Source organism: Magnolia sinica, chromosome 5, assembly GCF_029962835.1.
Source record: "Magnolia sinica isolate HGM2019 chromosome 5, MsV1, whole genome shotgun sequence".
Classification (NCBI taxonomy): domain Eukaryota; kingdom Viridiplantae; phylum Streptophyta; class Magnoliopsida; order Magnoliales; family Magnoliaceae; genus Magnolia; species Magnolia sinica.
The window spans coordinates 23,933,365-23,952,990 of NC_080577.1; the positions used below are offsets into that span (position 1 = coordinate 23,933,365).

General features: G+C 40.2%; 1 protein-coding gene across 5 annotated transcripts; it reads right to left on the minus strand.

Moving 5' to 3' along the window:
* Window positions 1-1,531: 1,531 nt before the first annotated feature.
* On the minus strand, window positions 1,532-16,752 carry LOC131245779 (uncharacterized). Of its 5 annotated transcripts, XM_058245464.1 has the most exons (5): window positions 16,374-16,751; window positions 8,402-8,445; window positions 7,930-8,000; window positions 5,377-5,529; window positions 1,532-2,399 (listed from the first exon to the last, which is right to left on the minus strand). In XM_058245464.1, exons 1-5 carry the CDS (start codon window positions 16,584-16,586, stop codon window positions 1,708-1,710), a joined length of 1,173 nt encoding a protein of 390 aa, XP_058101447.1. In that variant the 5' UTR covers window positions 16,587-16,751; the 3' UTR covers window positions 1,532-1,707. The 5 variants fall into 5 exon arrangements, with proteins under 5 accessions (XP_058101447.1, XP_058101446.1, XP_058101450.1 ...); XM_058245463.1 differs by lacking the exon at window positions 7,930-8,000 and having other exon boundaries at window positions 8,217-8,445; window positions 16,374-16,749; XM_058245467.1 differs by lacking the exon at window positions 7,930-8,000 and having other exon boundaries at window positions 16,374-16,549.
* Between the last annotated feature and the right edge of the window lie 2,874 nt (window positions 16,753-19,626).

Consider the following 19,626-nt stretch of genomic DNA (forward strand, 5'->3'; position numbering starts at 1 on the left):
ATATGTGTTTCATCTACACGGTTCATCCATTTTCTTATATCATATTATGGCATGAGCTCAAAAACAAGATAGATCCAAGCCTCAAGCGGACCATATCACAAGAAATAGTGTTGATTGAATGCCACAAATGTTTTGGATCAAGTTGATATTCGTTTTTTTTCTTTCTTCATCCAAGTTTATATGACTTAATGAGCGGGTTGAATATCAAAAAAATATTAGTGGCCCTAAGAGGTTCTTAATGGTGCACATTCAATCACTATTGTTTTATCCGATGTGGTCCACCTGAGATTTAGATCCAACTCATTTCGGATCAAGCCATAAAATGACCTGGAAAATAAATGGATAGTGTGGATAAATCACATAAATCACAGTAGAGCCCACATAACACCAACCAGCACATAGTTTTTGATAGCATCAATAGCCTATCCCTGTTTTTGAGCTTTGAATCTGCCTCATTTTTTGACTCCTTTCCTAAAACAAGGGCAAAATAGATATAAAACACATACATCATTGTAGGGCCCACAGTTTTGACACAGTTGGGTCACCAGCCAAACGCATTCTTTGTAACGGTCCGCAAGCTAACTTATCATTTCTAGCAGGCTTTGTGCCCCAAATGCAGGAACATATATCTCTCTTATATATAACACCGGCAAACGTGAACTGGTCGAGCTTAAGGTCTTCACCATGCATGATCCTCACAAATTCTAATGATATACATTGACAAAGCAAGGGTAACTCTGTCATATATAACGGTTGGGGAATCAAGTGTTGGAATTTTAACTGTCATGACATGGAATTACTTAGATGCATGTTATGGTAAAAGGATGATTGCTAAGTTTTTAATTTTTTCTGATTTATTTATATTTTTCATATTTTTAAAAAAATCTTACAATTTGTGATTCAATATGAGTATATGACTCAACCTCTACTATGATTTGTGATGCGATTACACACAACAAAAATGATGACATGGTGCTAACACATTCCCATGTAAAACTAATATGACATGGTGCTAACACATTCCCATGTAAAACTAATGTGGTTGTGTTTGGGTTCACCGAATATCTAAACGCACCCCAAATGACAACCATGCTAAAACATTACCATGTAAAACTAATACGGCTGATTGTTTGGGTTCCATGAATATCCAAACATGCCCCAAAATGACAACAATGCTAACATATGACCACATAAACTTATAATCTTTGGATACACAAGAGTATTGAATTGCAAATATTCTGTCTAACCAGGGGGAAGAAAATTAGTGGTAGTGGCACTCTCAGATTGCAGCCTAATTTGAAATTAATACAATCATGATTGCGGCAGCAGCCTCCTCAATGAGAAATGCTGGGAAGGAAACTGCAATTTGGCTATTTCAACTTCATTAACTAACAATAGCAATTTGATTGGGTAATACATCCACAATACCATCGAAAATTAGTGGTAGTGGCACTCTCAGATTGCAGCCTAATTTGAAATTAATACAATCATGATTGCGGCAGTAGCCTCCTCAATGAGAAATGCTGGGAAGGAAACTGCAATTTGGCTGTTTCAACTTCATTAACTAACAATAGCAATTTGATTAGGTAATACATCCACAATACCATCGAAATTGCATATGAATCTATTAGCATAATCGATAGAAGACAACCTGCATTTCAATGCAAGTAAAACGAGTCATCACCTCACTATCAATTCCATAGGCAATTAATCCACCATAATAAAATCTCTCTTTATGTACTGTAAAGAAGAAAATGGCAAGTCAAGAGCATCTTCCACCAAACGGGATTTAGATCTGAGGATGTCTGAAATCAAATGCCTATCAAGGCAGGTACCTTTGCTAACAACGAGAGAAATGTTGCAAAGCCAAGGAACTGAAACAATAAAAGCAAACCTGGGACTAACCTCCCTCTTTTTGCCGATGCTTTTCCCTAACAATGTATCCTTATATGATCTGCAAACTTGAGAGACATACTTACCCATGGGTAGAATATGGTGGTAAGGATGGGGTGAGACTCTCCCATCTGGGGTCAAGACATCGGAGTCTGCGTGAAGGTTGACGACAACGGTCCCGTGCTCAGGATGGAGCCTGCTTCTGAGGGCTCCAAGAAATGGGCCATGTGGGTCCCACAGCTTGTGAGGGAAAATATCATCGCCATCGTAAGCATCTATGAAGATCAAGTCATAGATATTGTTATTATCCAGGACGAAGTTCTCTGCATCTGCTTCGTAGAGGAAAAGCCGTTCAGAGATGCCTTTCCACAGTACGTGATCGACCATGTCAGGTTGTGAGGGAGAGGAATTAGTGGGCGTTTTCACTGCAGAAGCAGGGAAGCCCATGGCCTGAACTGAGGCTGAGATGACAACAGGATCGATCTCGACAACATGGACAACTGCCCCTGAAGAGAAGAAGAATTTAGATCAGGGTTACGATTGATGGTGAAAAACATTGAGTTGTTCCACTTCTGTTCCATTTGCCTCATCCAAAAACTAACAAGAGCCGTTGTCACATCCATGTGACAGTGCAACATTCAGGGTCTACCAACATTATAATTTGACATTGAGTGATATCACAGAGATTTAAGAGGGTCTAAGAGGTTTGTAAAACAAGCCTGATCTACTGTTTATAGGATATATCGCACGTTTAGACAATGGTCCACTCAAATTCTACAAACATTATAAATTGAAATAGACTGATTTCACAATATTTCAACAGGGTCCTGATCTAAGCTAGTAAATCATGAATTTTCTACTAATGGACATGAAAACCATGACTTAAATTTATTTAATTTGGAGAGGTAAGAAGGACATGAAACCAAGACAAGACATCAATGTTGAAACATGTTCTCTCCCATTGAGCTACAGGCTTGAGCCCATTGAAAAAGAAGCATAATTTTTTTTCCAAAAATGATTTTTTTTTTTTTTTACGTAATTGACATTGGTGATTATTTTCCTCAACCAACTATATTCCTTTCCTGCTTTGGTGGGGGAGAGCTAATCATCTTCTATATCATACCTCACCTGCATTTTTGCACGGTATATACGTTTCAGTTCTGGCATGTGGATCCCATGGTAATTATGACATTAAAAAAATCATAACACTGTTTAGGACTTCTTGGAAAAGGGCACAGCTTCAATGTGCATGTGCACACCAAGAGTTTGATGTGTGCATAGCCCTCACCACATTTTGAGATGGCTGGCAGGAATTTAGCAAGTATTTCAAATGCAATTTTTGGTAAGACTCTGTTGAAATGTGTGTTAAGATTCTCACCCACCATTTTGGATTGCAGCAGATATGTGTGTACACAAAGTTCTCCTTGTTAAATTCCCTTGATATACATCAATACACAATCTTCTAACGGCTCGAGCTTTTAGATCAACTGGCTATTTGACATGGTATTAGAGAGGAAGGTCTTGTGTTCGAATCCCGGGAGCAGCAAACATGCCTCCCTAATATATTCTCCCACGGGGCCCCATTTATGGTGTGAGTTGTGAGTGTCTCCACCCATGCCTAGTATGTTATCGTGGGGAGTTCCACCTCGCACGTGCAGGGGAGTGTTAAAGTCCCCTGATATACATCGATACACCATCTTCTAACGGCTCGAGCTTTTAGAGCAATTGGTTGTTTGACACTCCTTTCAAAAATTAATGAAAAAAATAAAGGATAAATATTGGTTTATGATTAGTTATGAGTAACTTTTTTACTAAAAAAACATAATCACTTCAGTGAATTTTTTTAGCTTTTCTACTTTTCATAAGTTGCTGAAGAGAGGCATCAAGAGAGACGAAAGAGAGGAGAAGCTGATAAGTATGTTGTTTGCCAAACATACTAATCTTCTTAATAAGTAAAAATGAAGAAAAGCTACTTGTGGAATAAGTAGCTTATCTTAAGCAACTTACGATCCAAATGCCCCCTTAGAATCTACTCAAATTCAACCTTAAAAGTCTTTAACCAAACTTGCATTGTTTAAGTGTTTTAAATAGCGGTAGCATGATGCGTAGCGCTCAACCCTCTATAGCATGTAGTGTAAATACGTAGCGTGTAACGTAAGCTACATGATACTTCTATTTTTCAATTAAAAAAAATGACAAATATAATAAATAGTGAAAAAAAAGGAAAAAAAATATAAAAATGCCTAAAAGATGATTCATTTTATCAATTATAAACATGTTCAAAAAAGTTATTAGTTATCATTTATCAAAAGCCAATCCACATATATAAGCCAAATCAAATAATTATCACATCAACAACTTTCTAAGCAAACCACTTTAATTAATAATGTTTAATTGAAACCACAAGTCACAATTATGAAAAGAAATAAAAATCTCATATGTTAAAAGTATCAAGTACAATACAAGTGTCAAATTCCTCAACATTAGAAACAAAGAAAACGTGAAAAAAATAATTAAAAAAAATAAAACAGTAAAAAAATACATTGTAGCTTATGCTACGGACGCTACGCGCTACGCAGCTGTAGCGTACGCTACGACTCTTGTAGTGTATGCAATTTGGGATGCTACGTAGCGCTACGGCAATGCTACGGGTGCTATTTGAAACATTGGTTTATATTGGTTTGTTGGTATAAACCTTCAATTTTTATAAGTATCTTCAATATTTTCATTATCATGGTTATCTTAACCTTCTCCAGTTATTTTGGGGCTGTCATCTTCACCATTTCTATATATTATTAATTCTTCACTTCCAATACGAGATTCAATTGAATCAACCAGAAAGAGCCCAACCAGATCCTGTCAACTAGGCTCAAGGAGTTGTCAAGCCCAAGTCAAGTTGAGTTTCCTTAACTTGGTCGATGGAATATTGGCAAACTCTTAAAACATCACAAAGTGTGCTCAAGTTTTCAATAGGCAGAAAAAAATTTAATGAAAAAAAAAATAATCTATACAATGAAAGCTAGTAATTTTTTTCCTGAATCAGCATAATTAAGCAAGAAAACTCCCCCATAGAAAGGAAACATATTGTATGAAGACTTCTCTGACAGAGTGAAACCAACAAAACAAACATAAAAGAAGCAACGCACACAATAAGATTGATATTTGAATTTTGAGTGTCAGAGCATTGTGATGCGCTCTGGAATTCGCCTTCATGTCCAATTCCACAAGGCTCCAACCATGCTCATCACGCATCATTTTTCAGCATGTTCCAAGGGAAGCTAACACTATGGCAGATTCTCTAGCCAGAGAAGGGGTTTTCAGTTCTTCTTTTCCATTATCCTAATCAAGTCTTATGCTTCTGAGCCTAGCATGTCTACAGCCTGTCTTGGTGCTTTTGCATTGGGAAAGTATCAACTCTACAACTGAAAAATGACATAGAGAACCTCTAATGTATCTGATGAAAAAAGAAAAAGGGCACCCCACCTTGAATTTTACTTGCCAAAAATAATGGTAGGCTTCCACCACCATGACCAATGCATAAAACACGCATTATTTTCTTCCCACAAACTGCACCGATGAAGTCATAATTGCAAGATGCTAGTGAAGCCAAACCAGCTGAAACCATACTTTTTAAGTCTGCCAAATAAAATCATCCAGATCAATCAGTAGCTCAAAATTACCATGAAAGACCAGGCCCCAAAATCAAAATAAGTAGGAATAGTTTTGGGATTGGAGAACACCCGAGGCATCAATCATTCAATGCCAAACATAGACAGCATTCAGAAATGCAGAAACACAATAAATCATAAAAAAATCTAACACATCTAACCAAGGGTTACATTTTGAATAAAAATGACACCACGTGATGGAAAAAGCTCTGCAAAATTGTCCAGATCTCCAAGAGGTAAGGAAAGTTTATACAGAAAATGATATTCAAGAAACAATTGCTACTATTCAGAGAGTCTACGTGATGAAATGGTTGAGCAAATTCTCAATGTTTATTAGAGAATGAAATGCTTGTAAGCATATCAACTTGTTAGTTCTGGAAGTCAAGTGAAAATCTACATATGAGAGTGACATCCTCGAGATGAAATTTAAGATCTATTCATCAGATAACATTCTCCTGACTATGCAAATTCGGTCAAACCCCTCTCTGGCATAATGGCATAGCAGTTGGACTGTCAAACCAAAAGTAAAAGCCAGTGTCGTAGCAATGAGCACCATCTGCTATTCTGACTTCCCTTCTCTTTCTTTTTTTTTTTGAGCAAATAACGTGACTAACAAAAAACCAACGAACAAAAATACAAAGAAATGTGTAAAAGCAGGAATAAAGCTGCAACAAATAGGAGGGTTGACGCCTTGACGGCATCCCGAGATCAAATGATTATTTAGTCAGGGGAGGAAACCAATCACTACCCTACCAGACTGGACCAACCAATTCCTATCTCACAAGCTGACTTTCCACCAATTTTGGAGACATCGCTGCCCAATTAATGTTCAACCCCTTGACTTTCTCAATTGATGCAGCTGTGTGGCTAACTGAGCTATTCTGACATGATTCTCCAACATTCCATATCCTCATTATATCAGATATTGGATGTGTTCCAATTCATAACGTTTCCATAAATTTTGGTGAGCTGCTTCACTGTTCTGTTCAAAAACAATGACTTGTCAACAACTTGTCCCATGGAAAGCAGCCTTCATAAATACATACAAAAGCTTAATATTTGCAAACTTGGGACCCCACAAGACATGAGAAACTTAATATTGTTGTCAAAAAACCTATTGTAGGTCGGAAGTCTAATAAAATAGACATCCAAAACAGAGTGCATGGATTTTGTATTAGATAACTAGTACATGATGGTGACAGATTAAGCAGTTAGCCATCACCAGTCATGTTCAACTTTTCTTTCTTTCTTTCTTTTTTTGCACCAGTCATGTTCAACTTATGCAGATAAGACAACCCAAACAGTTCATGCTCTGATGCAATAGAATGTCCAATATAGAGCAGAAGTGAGCACGGAATTATTTCATACATAACAAGAACCTCTAATTGATCACTTTTTTTATTTAAAATGCATGGAGCAATTATCGGGAACTATGGATCCATAAAAGCAGGAGCAAGCACATGTAGTGGCATGTGGAACACTTTAATTCTCCCCTTCATCATTCACCGAGCAGAGGGAGCTGAATGTTATCCCTCCTAATGTATTGGCAGCCAAATTCTACAGGCCTGTTTGATTGCTGGGAATTCATTCCCTGGCTTTTATGTTCCCTGGGGAATGTCTAGAGTCAGCCTTGTGTTTCTTGGAGAATGATTAATTTTTGTTTGATTGATTCACCTGGTTTATTGGGGGAAACCTGGGAGAAGTCTAAACTTCTGTCTTAATTCCCCAAGTTTTTCCTTCCCCAACAAAAAGTCGGGGCAAGTTTTTCTAGGAATAGATGTGGAATGTAAAAACCACCCTATAAGTGTGAATCGCACTCAATTTTTCTAAAAACCGGGAAATTGTTAAGCCAAGAAATATAAAAACCAGAAACCAAAAACCTCCTAGTGAGTCGAACAAAACACCATAACAGATAAAACAACACAATGTCTTGAGGTAAATAGGGTAAAGGCAAGACATCTTATTAGCTTGTCCTTAAATGTGAACTGGAAATTACACTTGCATTTTTTTATCCTCAACTATACTAGCACATTTGACTACATCGTGTTACGAACTTGCATTGTGTTTCAGAGTGCAAACATGGATTTAAGTACCGGTTTCGAAGTGCGACTTGCCTGGGGAGTCGGGACCAAAACTGGTACAACTTGCCCTGACTCCATCCCACTTAGTCCCATATCAGTGTGGCGACTCATTGTTTCAGACCAAAAATGATACGACTCGAATGATACTGAGTTGTATCGGACGATATTGAAAACCATGAGTGCAAGATTTGAATGATCATTATCATCGTCACAATAGCCTTGACCCAACTACTTGGGGTTGGCTTTATGAATCCTCCTGGGCAGAAGTTCAACAACCAGCATCCTACCTGATATCATCCCTCCTTTACTGGGGTTGGGGATCAGCTGGCCCTTCACTGCTACCAGTTTAAGGAATGTTCTAGTACAAGATCCAAAGCTCATCAGTAAAAGTGCATGTCGTGCTGCAAGAAACTATCTCTAGAAAAGCTATATTCTTAGTTGAGATTGAATCAACAAATTCTGCAGTGACAGAAAACACCTTTAGTAATGAGACAACAACATGCATTACCAATTCATTGTTTTTCAGCTGAAATTGAAGCATAGAAATTGCTAAAGAGCAGGTGAAGGAATTTACATGGAACAGCTAAACAAAGGGGCTGCTGCATAACGTATACAGTGCCAGGGTCTGATTTCCTATATGCAGCCATGATTTTAACTGCACTTTGGCGAGTGTTTTCATTAAAGCGAAGAACACGCCATTGATAACCGAGTATCCTAAACAGTCCATTGTGTTCAGATTCTGGATGTATCTTTGTGTACCTTTCTTGAAGCCATTTTTCCATTGCTGGCCAATGGGCCGCATCCTGGGACAAAAAGTATACAACAAAACTAAGTATCTGCACATCAAAATGCACAGTAAAGGTGGATTCACCAAATGGGCAGTCAAGACACCGGAAAAAAAAAAGGCAGCTTAAAGTTTGAGAGAAGATAGAACGGAAAATCAAGGCTGGGAATATTTTTCTATTCTTTGGACCTACTTATATATAAATCTAGTTTAGACATGTGTAAATGTGATTGACAAATAGAGAGAGAGAGAGAGAGAGAGAGAGAGAGAGATTAGAGTTGCAACACACGCCCCCACCTCTACTCCTTTATATTAAATCATAAAATTAATAATGACAAGTTTGCCCATTAATAGCAAAAGCAAAAATACCCACTATGTCCCAAATCACTAATAATAAAATATAAGAGCTAAAAGTTAGAGATCAGCGGGCATATAGTGGCATGGCTCATATCCGTTAGCATGGCCTCTCAAGTTGAAGTGTGTGTGTGTGTGTAGCGGAACGCTCACCTGCAAACCAGTTCGCACGGACTACCTACGAACTTTTTTGAGAACTCATCATACGTGATGAGTCTCGAAAATTTGAACGGTCCACATGAAGCAGAACCTCATTAAAACCCCTGGTACCAATTTTTACTTTGAACCAAAACTTCGGTGGGCTATGAAAAAATGAAAACAGTTTCTTTCCTTGATTTGCATTTCTCTTTGCTATGGCCCACCAGAATCTTAGATCAGGGTGAAAATTCACCCCCTGAGGTTTCATGGGATTCCGCATCCTATGGACCGTTCAGATTCGACACCCACGACACGTGGAAAGGTGCGCACGTGCATAGGTTAGCATGCCTCTCTCTCTCTCTCTCTCTCTCTCTCTCTCTCTCTCTCTCTCTATATATATATATATATATATATATATATATTATGAATACCCAGCTTGACAAAGAGACAGTGTAAATTAGTACTACCCAGAGCTTTAGTGGACATATCTGCCAACTGATCTTGGGACTTGACAAACGGCATGAAATTTCCTCGCTAGCAACTTTCTTCAGGATGAAGTGACAATCTATTTCAATGTGCTTGGTTCTCTCATGATAGATAGGTTTTTTTTAGAATATAAAGGCTGCTTAATTATTACAATACAACCATAAATCCAAGCTCACACATTAGAGTCTTTAGCCAAATGAGTTCACACGTCGCATGGCTCGTTGCCTGGTATTCTGCCTCCGCACTTGAACGAGCTACTGTACTTTGCTTCTTACTCTTCCATATAACAAGATTACCACCTACAAAGGTACAGTAACTAGTAGTAGATTGTCTATGAGATGGAGAACTAACCCAATGTGCATTAGAATACCCATATACGTGGAGACAACCATTCCGCTTATTGAGGATACCACAACCAGAAGTTCCATTTAAATACCTGCGGATGCGAAGCACAACTTCCATATGAGGGACACGAGAACTTCAATGAATTGACTAACCATACTGACTAGATATATAATATTAGGTCAGGTAATCCACCGTTTTGGGGTGTCAAAATCCATTACTATGGACCGAGGTGCTGCTTTCTCAGTCAAAGAAATATGTGCCATGACCGACCGATATGGCATAAAGATTTTGCATTCGACCCCATATTATACCCAAGCCCAATGGTCAGGCCAAAGCTAGCAACAAGGTGATCAAAAATATTTTAAGAAAGATGATGCGAGGGAACCCACAAGAATGGCACCTAAAGCTATCCGAGGCCCTCTGGGCCTACAAAGTATCGCCTCGCACAAGTACAGGGGTCAGTCCATTTGCTTTAACCTATAGGCATGAAGCAGTATTGCCTTTGGAGATTACGGTTTCATCGTTGCAAGTTGCACATCAATCCCAACTGACTCCTCCAGAGTTCACAGAAGTAATGCTGGCCGAGCTTGAGGAATTGGATGAGGCTCGCATTAGAGCTCTGAACTCAATCATAGCTAATAAAGGGGCAATGGCTCAAGCATATAACAAAAGGGATAAAGGAAAATCTTTCGAAGAAAGGGACGCGGTCTGGAAGATGGTTTTGCCCATCGGCCAGAAAGACTTAGCATTAGGCAAATGGTCACCCACCTAGGATGAGCCATATGTCATTGAGCAAGTTCTTGAGGGGCCTATGATCTAAAAGATTTTTTTTTTTTTTGAAAGGTAACAATTGTATTAAGAAAAAAGAAAGATACAAAACAAAAGGAGAGAGAGGTTTGCTGAGAATGCAAACTCTCTAAACTTCAATAAAACTAAGATCGCTAGCCTTCAACGAATCTACATATGTGGCCCATTCTATCACGAGGCGCTTAGACTTGGAAATAACTACTTCAACTGAATTAGAGTCGTCCGGAAGCATCTTCCGTTTCTTTCCATCCACACGGCCCACCAGATGGCAAGAATTGCCATCCTCCATATCCTGGTCTTCTTCTTGCCTATGATTACCCCATGCCAAGCGAGAAGAAGTTGATCTACCATTTTAGGAAGGCACCAAGAGAAATTGAATTGAATGCTGAAATCAGACCAAATTCTGCAGATAAAAGGGCAATGCAGGAGGAGATGATCTCCTGTTTCTTCATTTCTCATACAACAGAGGTAGATGTTGGTAATCATCATCCCCCTTTTTCTCAAATTATCAATAATAAGAATCTTCTTCTTGCTGACTAACCACCCGAAAACAACTATCTTAGGAGGGGCCGGATATCTCCAAATGTGCCAGGGCTGCTAAGATTTTGAAACGAGCAAGTTACTGTGGATCAATTGATAGAGCGATCTGACAGAAAATCTGCACGACTTATCCAGTCTCCAGATTAATCTGTCGTCACCTGTCTGAGAAGGCCTGACAAAATAAATATGTTCCAGAAGCTCCGCATATTCTCTGATCTCCCAATCTTGTAGATTCCTTCTGCAATGTATGTTCCAAACAATCTTGTCTTCAACAGCGGAATAACAGTCAGCCACTGTACTGGCTTTAAAGGAAGCAAGAAGATATATGTTCGGAAATCTTTATTTGAGAGGGACCTCCCCCACCCAGATGTCTTCCCAAAACCTGATATTAGAACCCTTTCCAAGATCAAAGCCGACACCTTTGAGCACCGCATTTTTCGTTTTAAGAATGTCTTTCCAAATTACCGACGCCCTATAGGTCGACGAGTCTTTAGTCCACCATCCACCCGCTGATTTGCCGTATTTGCTTTTGATGATAATGTTCCAAAGATTTCCGTTTTCCGACCCTAGTCTCCTGATCCACTTCCCAAGGAGAGCCTGATTCATCGATTTAAGATCTTTAATCCCTGCTCCTCCCTTTTGAATTTGGTTACACACTTCTTTCCACTTTAATAAATGAAATTTCTTCTTGTCTTCCTTACCTTGCCAAAGGAAGTCCCGTCTTAGATTTTCAAGGATAGCCAAGACCGAACCTAGACATCTAAAGATAGACATGAAGTACAACGATAAGTTGGAAAGGGCTACTTCGATGAGGGTAAGGCGGCCTCCCAAAGACAGATAGCGGCTTTTCCATCTGGCGAGATGTTTGTGGAACCTTGTTATGACTTTCTCCCATAAATGTTTAGGAGATGAACCAAAACAAAGAGGGAGCCCAACGAAGAGAGATGGAAGAGTGGCTGCCTTACAGTCGAAAATTTCGACGAATGAATTGAGCTCCTCTGTCTTCAAATTGACCCCGTACATCTTGGATTTCGCTAAGTTGACTCGCAAACCAGATAAGGTGGACTTCTAAAAGATTTTAATAGTAATATTGCACAGGCCCCTATAAACGACCGTTTTTTTAAATAATGTTTTCCTTCATTATGGGAAGTTATCAAGAATCCGGCCGAACCAGTTCAATAAAATAAACAGAGTTTGCATTTAAATAAAGCTCTGGATAAGGGTTCATTAGTTACAATGAATGTATGTTCGAATAAAGCCCATAGGCCATTAACTTTCCAACGAGCAGACGATGTCTCTCTGTGTGAGCGATCTAGGGTCCAATCCTCGATTGTGTTTTAAAAAAAAAAAAAATTGTATCATCAAACAATTCTTCCTGATCTACACTAAGTTTTGTATTTAAATCCATGAGAGTTTTGGCAGGCTTGGCTCCTAGATGGCCTATCGCATCTAGTAAATCTACTACATATTTTCATTATGACAAATTGATGCCCACCTTAGACCTTATCACCTTAATGCCCAATAGAGTAAATGTAATAGCTATGACTGATTTAGTAAAGTATATGTTAAATCGGCCAATTTTTAGCAGTCGAATTGGTAAATGGGTGTTGGCCTTACCTAAATTTGATTTGCATTATGTGCCACAGAACGCAGTAAAAGGTCGAGCCATAATAGATTTTTTGGCCGATCACCCGTCATATCTAGAAAAACAAATTCCTATGGATATTGTAGATTCATATTACGTGCAACTCACACCGTGGAAATTGATTTTCGACGGATCGAGGACACGAGAGACGTCTGGAGCTGGAATAGTGCAAATTGCTCCTAATGGGAATCAGCAAGAGTTTGCGTTCCAGTTACAATTTGAATGCACCAACAATCAGGCTGAGTATGAAGTCATGATAATTGGCCTAGAGATATTGTTAGAATTACAACTAAAAGACGTGATGATCATCGAAGATTCATAGCTAGTGATAAATCAGATGGCGGGAGCGTTTAAGTGCACAAGACCATCTTTACTAACATATTATGCTGTGGTAATCGAATTACTTGAACAATTTAATGAGGTCCAACTGATGCATATCACTCGAGAGCATAATGTGCATGCCAAGAAAATGGCACAACTAGCTACAGGCCTGGAAGCCTGGAAAGAATCGACCAATAGGTCAATCACGGTCTAGAGGAGGTCTTTGCCTTCTATTTTCCAGAGAGAAAACATAGCAAAATTTTGTCAAATAGAAGTTGAAGGGGATGACTGGAGAGCTCCTCTCATGGGCTACCTACAAATTCCTCGTAATAAGACCGACAGAAGCATATGAAGGTCGGTTGTCAATTATGTAATGGTTGATAATGAACTATATAGGAAAGGGGCCGATGGAGTTTTACTTCAATGTTTGTCTAAGAAGGAGGCTATGTCGGTCATGGGAGGAGTTCATGAAGGCATTTGTGGGGCCCACCAGGCAGGGAGGAAAATGAAGCTTACGCTTAGATGCTATGGGTATTTATGGCCAAAAATGTTGGCCGATTGCACGCGATACGCAATAGGATGTCAAGCTTGTCAAAGGAATGGGCCAGTACAACATGTTCCTGCGGTCAAATTACATCCCATCATAACGCCTTGGCCATTTCAGGGATGGGCGATCAACCTGATCGGGCAGATCCATCCACCTTCGACTTGGCTGGACACATTCATCATATTGGTGACTGATTACTTCACTAAGTGGGTCGAAGTAAAACCCATGAGAAAGGTCTGTCACGTAGAGATCATTGGCTTCATTGAGGCCAACATACCCATCAATCATTACTAAAAGCCTTCTAGAAAGAATGAGAAATAAAAACAAACGACAAGGATAGAAAATTGTCGAAATGAAGGAGATAAACCGACAAACAAAACAAATTGGAAAGATGAATGTAGAGTTTAAAAATGTATACCCTTACAAAGAGCGATGGGCAAATTACCTTCGTTTGACGATATAGGTGATGATTTAAAGGGACGATGATCTTCTGACATGTCAGGAGGATTGATACTATATATAATAATAATAATAAAAAGCATGCTTGTATGCATTCCATCTCCATGCTTTGAACGTTTGGAGTAGGCCTACAAAAGCAGATCTACACATTGTATAGGCTTCTCCCCCACTACATCAATCATGCCCGGGATAATGGGTAAAGTAGGGGAATTTTCTTCAAACTACAAAGATTGCACAATGAGTAAAGTGGTGTAACTTTCTTCAAACTACAAAGACTTTCCTCCCTTAAGAAATATGGAGTAGGAGTATGTTCAAAGAATGTAACATCGGCTAACACGTAACGTTTGTGGAGAAAGGATCATAACACTTACATTCCCGTTGAGCTTGAGAATATCCAAAATAAATAAATAAATAAATAAATTTGATAGCCTTTGGTTCAAACTTGTCATGGACATGATCAAGCCGATGTACAAAACACATGTAGTGAATAATTTAGGAGGAACGAAATAAGAAGTCTAAAGATACATAACAAAAAAAAGGAGATTTTCCACCTAAGACATATGACAGCATCCGATTTATTAGGTAGCATGCAGTTCAAACCGCATCACTCCAAAACAATTTTGGAATTTTCATATTCAACAACAACACCCTGGCAACTTCGAGTAAATGAAGATTCTTACTTTCAGCCATCCTTTTTTATTGCAGCATATGAGCACACAAGTTTGATTAATGATGCCATGAGATGTAGCCAGGCTTACCATGTGCTTTCTGTTGTATTCTAGGCAAATAAATAAAAGTATAAAACTCTACATTGTAAATATAAGTTTGCATTAACTCAATCAATAGTAAGTATAGACTAGAGAGCCATAATTTCAGGTCCCTAAACATAGCGATATGGATCGCAATGACCAATAATCCAAAATGAAAAACGTGGGGGTTTCGTCTTCTAAGTAACAATGGGGAGGAGTTTTATGGAGGTCATGCTTTGCAACTATCATTTGGGCTATTGGGATAAAGGAAGAATCATGTGGCATTAACGTCCCAATTTCCACCATAATCTTTCAAATTAAACATCTTGTTTGCTCCTTGGTGGAGGCTTTAGCGTATTTCATCTAATTAGCTCAAGATATGCCACTTTCCGTTGGTGAGTTTTCCTTTGTAATGCACTTGCGTTGTAATTTGCCTCTAGGCCTCTCTTTTTAATAAAACATTACTAACCGAACAAAAAGAGAAAATATAGGTCTCTTTGGTGGATGACATAATCATGATTCCAAAGATCTCGCAGTATACAAATGAAAGCAAGTCCTACCTGATGGTGGGTCCACATCTCATGTACAAAAAACAAGTCATTGATAAAAGTTAAAGAAAGCTCGAACATTCTTGGAATTAAATATCTAATGAATCAATGTGTTTAGATGGGCTGTTGTTAAGGCATAGCCTGTGATAACAAGATAACAGATGTTGCCAGACCCCACCTTCAATCAATCAATTCAAAGAAGCCTCGGGACACAGGTTGCATCATGCAGACTCATGGTCGTATTCTGCCCGTCATTGGATTCATAAAGCCAATCGCCATAGATGGGTCACTGTGGAATTCTATTTTTTAGTTTATGTTCCAAATGGATGTCTCTGTGATGTGGGTCATCATCTTTATGCACTTCACAGACTGTGTTAATGACGTGCCAATGCCACACAAGTATGCCATGGGCATGGCATTGTACATAAAAGAAAATTGCTAGCAACAGATACATAACCTAGCTCAAAGTGTCAATGGAGAGTAGCCCGCTAGAGAATCAATGCAACCGAAAATGGGCCACTATCAGTTGGGCGGAGTCTTCAATCTATTTCAGTGGGTCGGCCGGCATTGGAGTCTATATGTGGGACCCACAAGGGCACATGTCACGTCTACGTGCAGAGCCATCAGCTGATAACTAAAGCATGTCTATTTATGACATGGGGAGTTGAATGGAGTTTAGTAGGGTCCATGATGTCGTGAAAGGGACCTACCATGGGAGTGGAACAGGGCATACCCAAGGCAGTAGCCACCTCATGAATGCCCCTGATCCTGCACACGTGTGCCACATAAACACATGTGCGGCAGCAGTCCTTTGCCATTTCCTTCATGCTAGTCCCGTTTGTAGGGATCGTAAAGAAATTCCAGACAATCAAAGAACAGAGCTTTGAATGATTTACAGCTATACCCACATGAACGTCACTGAGCATAACAGCTATGAGCTTCTACTAATGAGAGAGAGAGAGAGAGAGAGAGAGAGAGAGAGAGAGAGATTCCTGGAAAGGAACTAACCGGTCTTGAAGAAGGATACGCGACGACGGATACATCGCCGTTTCCTTTAACGGAATTCGATTGGAAAACGGTGTGGCCGTCGGATTCCGTTCCCCACCACTCCGAGGAGTAGAACCAGTCCCCCTCGTCCTCGATACGACGAAGACGACAGGCGGCGGAGGAGAACCTTTGGATCCTCCATCTCGAGCTCAATCTCGCTCTCAGCCACAGCATTTCAAAACCCTAACCCTAATTCTCCCCGTCCTGTTGGCTTTCCCTCTTGAAATTTTGAAAATCCCTAAATCCATGCAATGAAACTTCGCCGCTGTTTGGAAGAGAATCCAACGCGGTTACACGTGCCAAACCGCGAGTTCGTGGGCATCCGAGCAGTGAATTCAAGAGCTGGGCATCGAGTCGAGTCGGACCGAGTTATGGCTGACTCGACTCGATCCGGTTTTGAAATGGACTAACCTGAACTCGATCCAACTCAATACCGAGTCCAGCATGCCTAACTCAATCCGAGTCCAGTCTGGCCTAGACTGATCCGGATGAAGTCCGAACCGGTCAGAAGTACTGAGTCGGGTCGAGTTGGCACCAAGTCGGATCGAGGGATGAGGGAGGGAGAGACCGAGAGAGTGGAGAGGAGAGAGAGAGAGGAAGAGGAAGAGGAGGAGGGTGATGGTGGTGGGTGGTTGACGAGCTTGGAAGATGAGGAGGATGAGGGAGGGAGGGAGGGAGAGATTTTGGGATCGGGTCGGGGTAGGGTGCGGCGGATAGGGTTAGAGAGTCGGGTCTAACTGGATCAAGTTTCGGGTCGAGTTACTAGATAACTGGAACTCAACTCTGTTTGAGTTCAGATTGGGCGAAGCCTACTAGGTTCGGACCGACTCACCCATTTAGTTCAGGTCGAGTCAGATTTGAACGAGTCGGACAAGTCAAGTTAGCAAGATCAAGTCATCCCATGCCCACCTCTAGTGAAATTTGGTGAGCCCCACCATGTCGTTGACCTACCTGAGGACTCAGGCGATGCAGTTTGGCTGCCTAACTGACGCAGGAAAGGATGTGAGGTCGAGCACCGTCTTCCTCAAGACGATAACTATTCCGAAGCCGCAGAACTTCTCTGAACTCCTCACAGAGACTTCTCGAATCCACCAGGAAAGAAAACAGAAAATAGATATAAATTCTAATAAATTCAAAATTGATTAATGAATGAATAAAAATGAGTTCACAACCCTTTAAATAAGGGTACCAAGCAATGGGAAAGAAATCAGAATCAAACTACAACTAAAACTCCTAGAATCCGGACTTACTATTTATAGACGGTCGTGATGTCTATTAGTGCATAAGGTTTCCGGCCAAAAATAGTAAGTGTCTTATTTGGCTTCACCAAACCATTCTCCTAATTATTCTAAGCTCTTTTCACGTTAGACGCAACTCCTAAAGCCCGACAGATGAAGAGTTATAATCAAACTAAAACTTACTATTTTATAGTAAAAACGAAATTAAAACAGGAAAACGATCGTCAATCCAGGGGTATTTTGCAAATTCGGTTTATGCAACCCGGCATAGTGGGTTGGTTGGCTAAAGTAGCTCGTTCTACCCCAAAATCATATATTTTATGCCCGATAACTCATTTCGGATTGTGAGATATGCTTGACTTAAGGTCCGACGGTCCGGATCACTTCTATCGTCGACCGGGCCTTTTCTGATCCATCTTGGCCATGAAACTGTCCACGACCTACTCTACATCACTAACCCAACACCAGCCAGCTGGTTTCAAAGTTTCGTGGGCCACCATAATGCATGTGTTTTATCCACGATGTCCATCCATTTTTCCAGAAAGTCGTCAACCCGTGAAAAATCCTCACCTCATAAATGCTTGTCGGGATCAGCACAACAAATCCTAAAAACAACAAGCTGTTAATTAAAAAACTACACTTCTTCAAGTCGAGGTGCAACTTGTTAATTTGTAGGACCTGCAGCACCTGCCTGAGATGTTTCCTATACTCCGCTTCATCCTGGTTATATATCAATATGTCATCAAAATATACAACCACAAATCGGCCGGTGAACGGTTTGAAAACTTGATTCATCAAATGCATAAAAGTACTTGGTGCGTTCGATAGGCCGAAGGGTATGACCAACCACTCATACAACCCTTCCTTGGTCCTAAATGTTGTTTTCCACTCATCACCAGGTCAGATACGAATCTGATGGTACCCGCTCCTTAGATCTAGTTTAAAGAACACCTTGGCCCCTTCTATCATATCGAGCATGTTGTCCAATCGTGGTATTGAGAACCGATATTTGATGGTAATTTTATTGATTGCCCGGCTGTCGACACACATGCGCCAGCTTTCATCTTTTTTTGGCGTTAATAATACTGGTATGACACATGTTCTCATGCTCTCTCTCCAAAGACCCTTACGGATCAATTCCTCCATTTGTCCCTGAAGTATCTTACACTCCTTCGGACTCATCCGATAATGAGGGCGGTTGGGCAAGCTAGCCCCATGAACGAGGTCTATGTGATGTTGGATGTCCCTCATGGGGGGCAATCCATCAGGTAAATCCTCAGGCCAGACTTCTTTGAATTTATTTAGCAATATTCTTAAACATGGAGGGATTTTTTAGGGTTCTTCTTCCTCGCCCTTCACCACTACGGCGTATACCATGCCGGTTTCCTTTGATTCCTCCATTTGCCCCTGAAGTATCTCACACTTCTTCGGACTCATCCGATAATGAGGGCGGTTGGGCAAGCTAGCCCCATGGACGCGGTCTATGTGATGTTGGATGTCCCTCATGGGGGGCAATCCATCAGGTAAATCCTCAGGCCAGACTTCTTTGAATTTATTTAGCAATAGTCTTAAACTTGGAGGGATTTTTTAGGGTTCTTCTTCCTCGCCCTTCACCACTACGGCGTATACCTTACCGGTTTCCTTTGATTCCTCCATGAAATTTCGAATGGTCAAGAGAGAACTCTCCTCTACTTTAGAGGCTTCAGGGTGGTTCTCTGGTGCCATATGGACAAGGATTATTTTTTGATTATCCTTGACGAATATGTAGACATTGTCTCATTCCCGATGGGTCGCATCACAGTTCGACTGCTAGGGCCGACCGAGTAGCATATGGCAAGCTTCCATGTCGACCACGTCACAAAGTATTTGACCCTTATAATTTTTGCCAATTGAAAACAAGATAGTGCATTGTTCAGTTACTTTGGTCCCATTCACCTTTTTTATCCAGCCAATTGAGTATGGAGAAGGATGTTTCG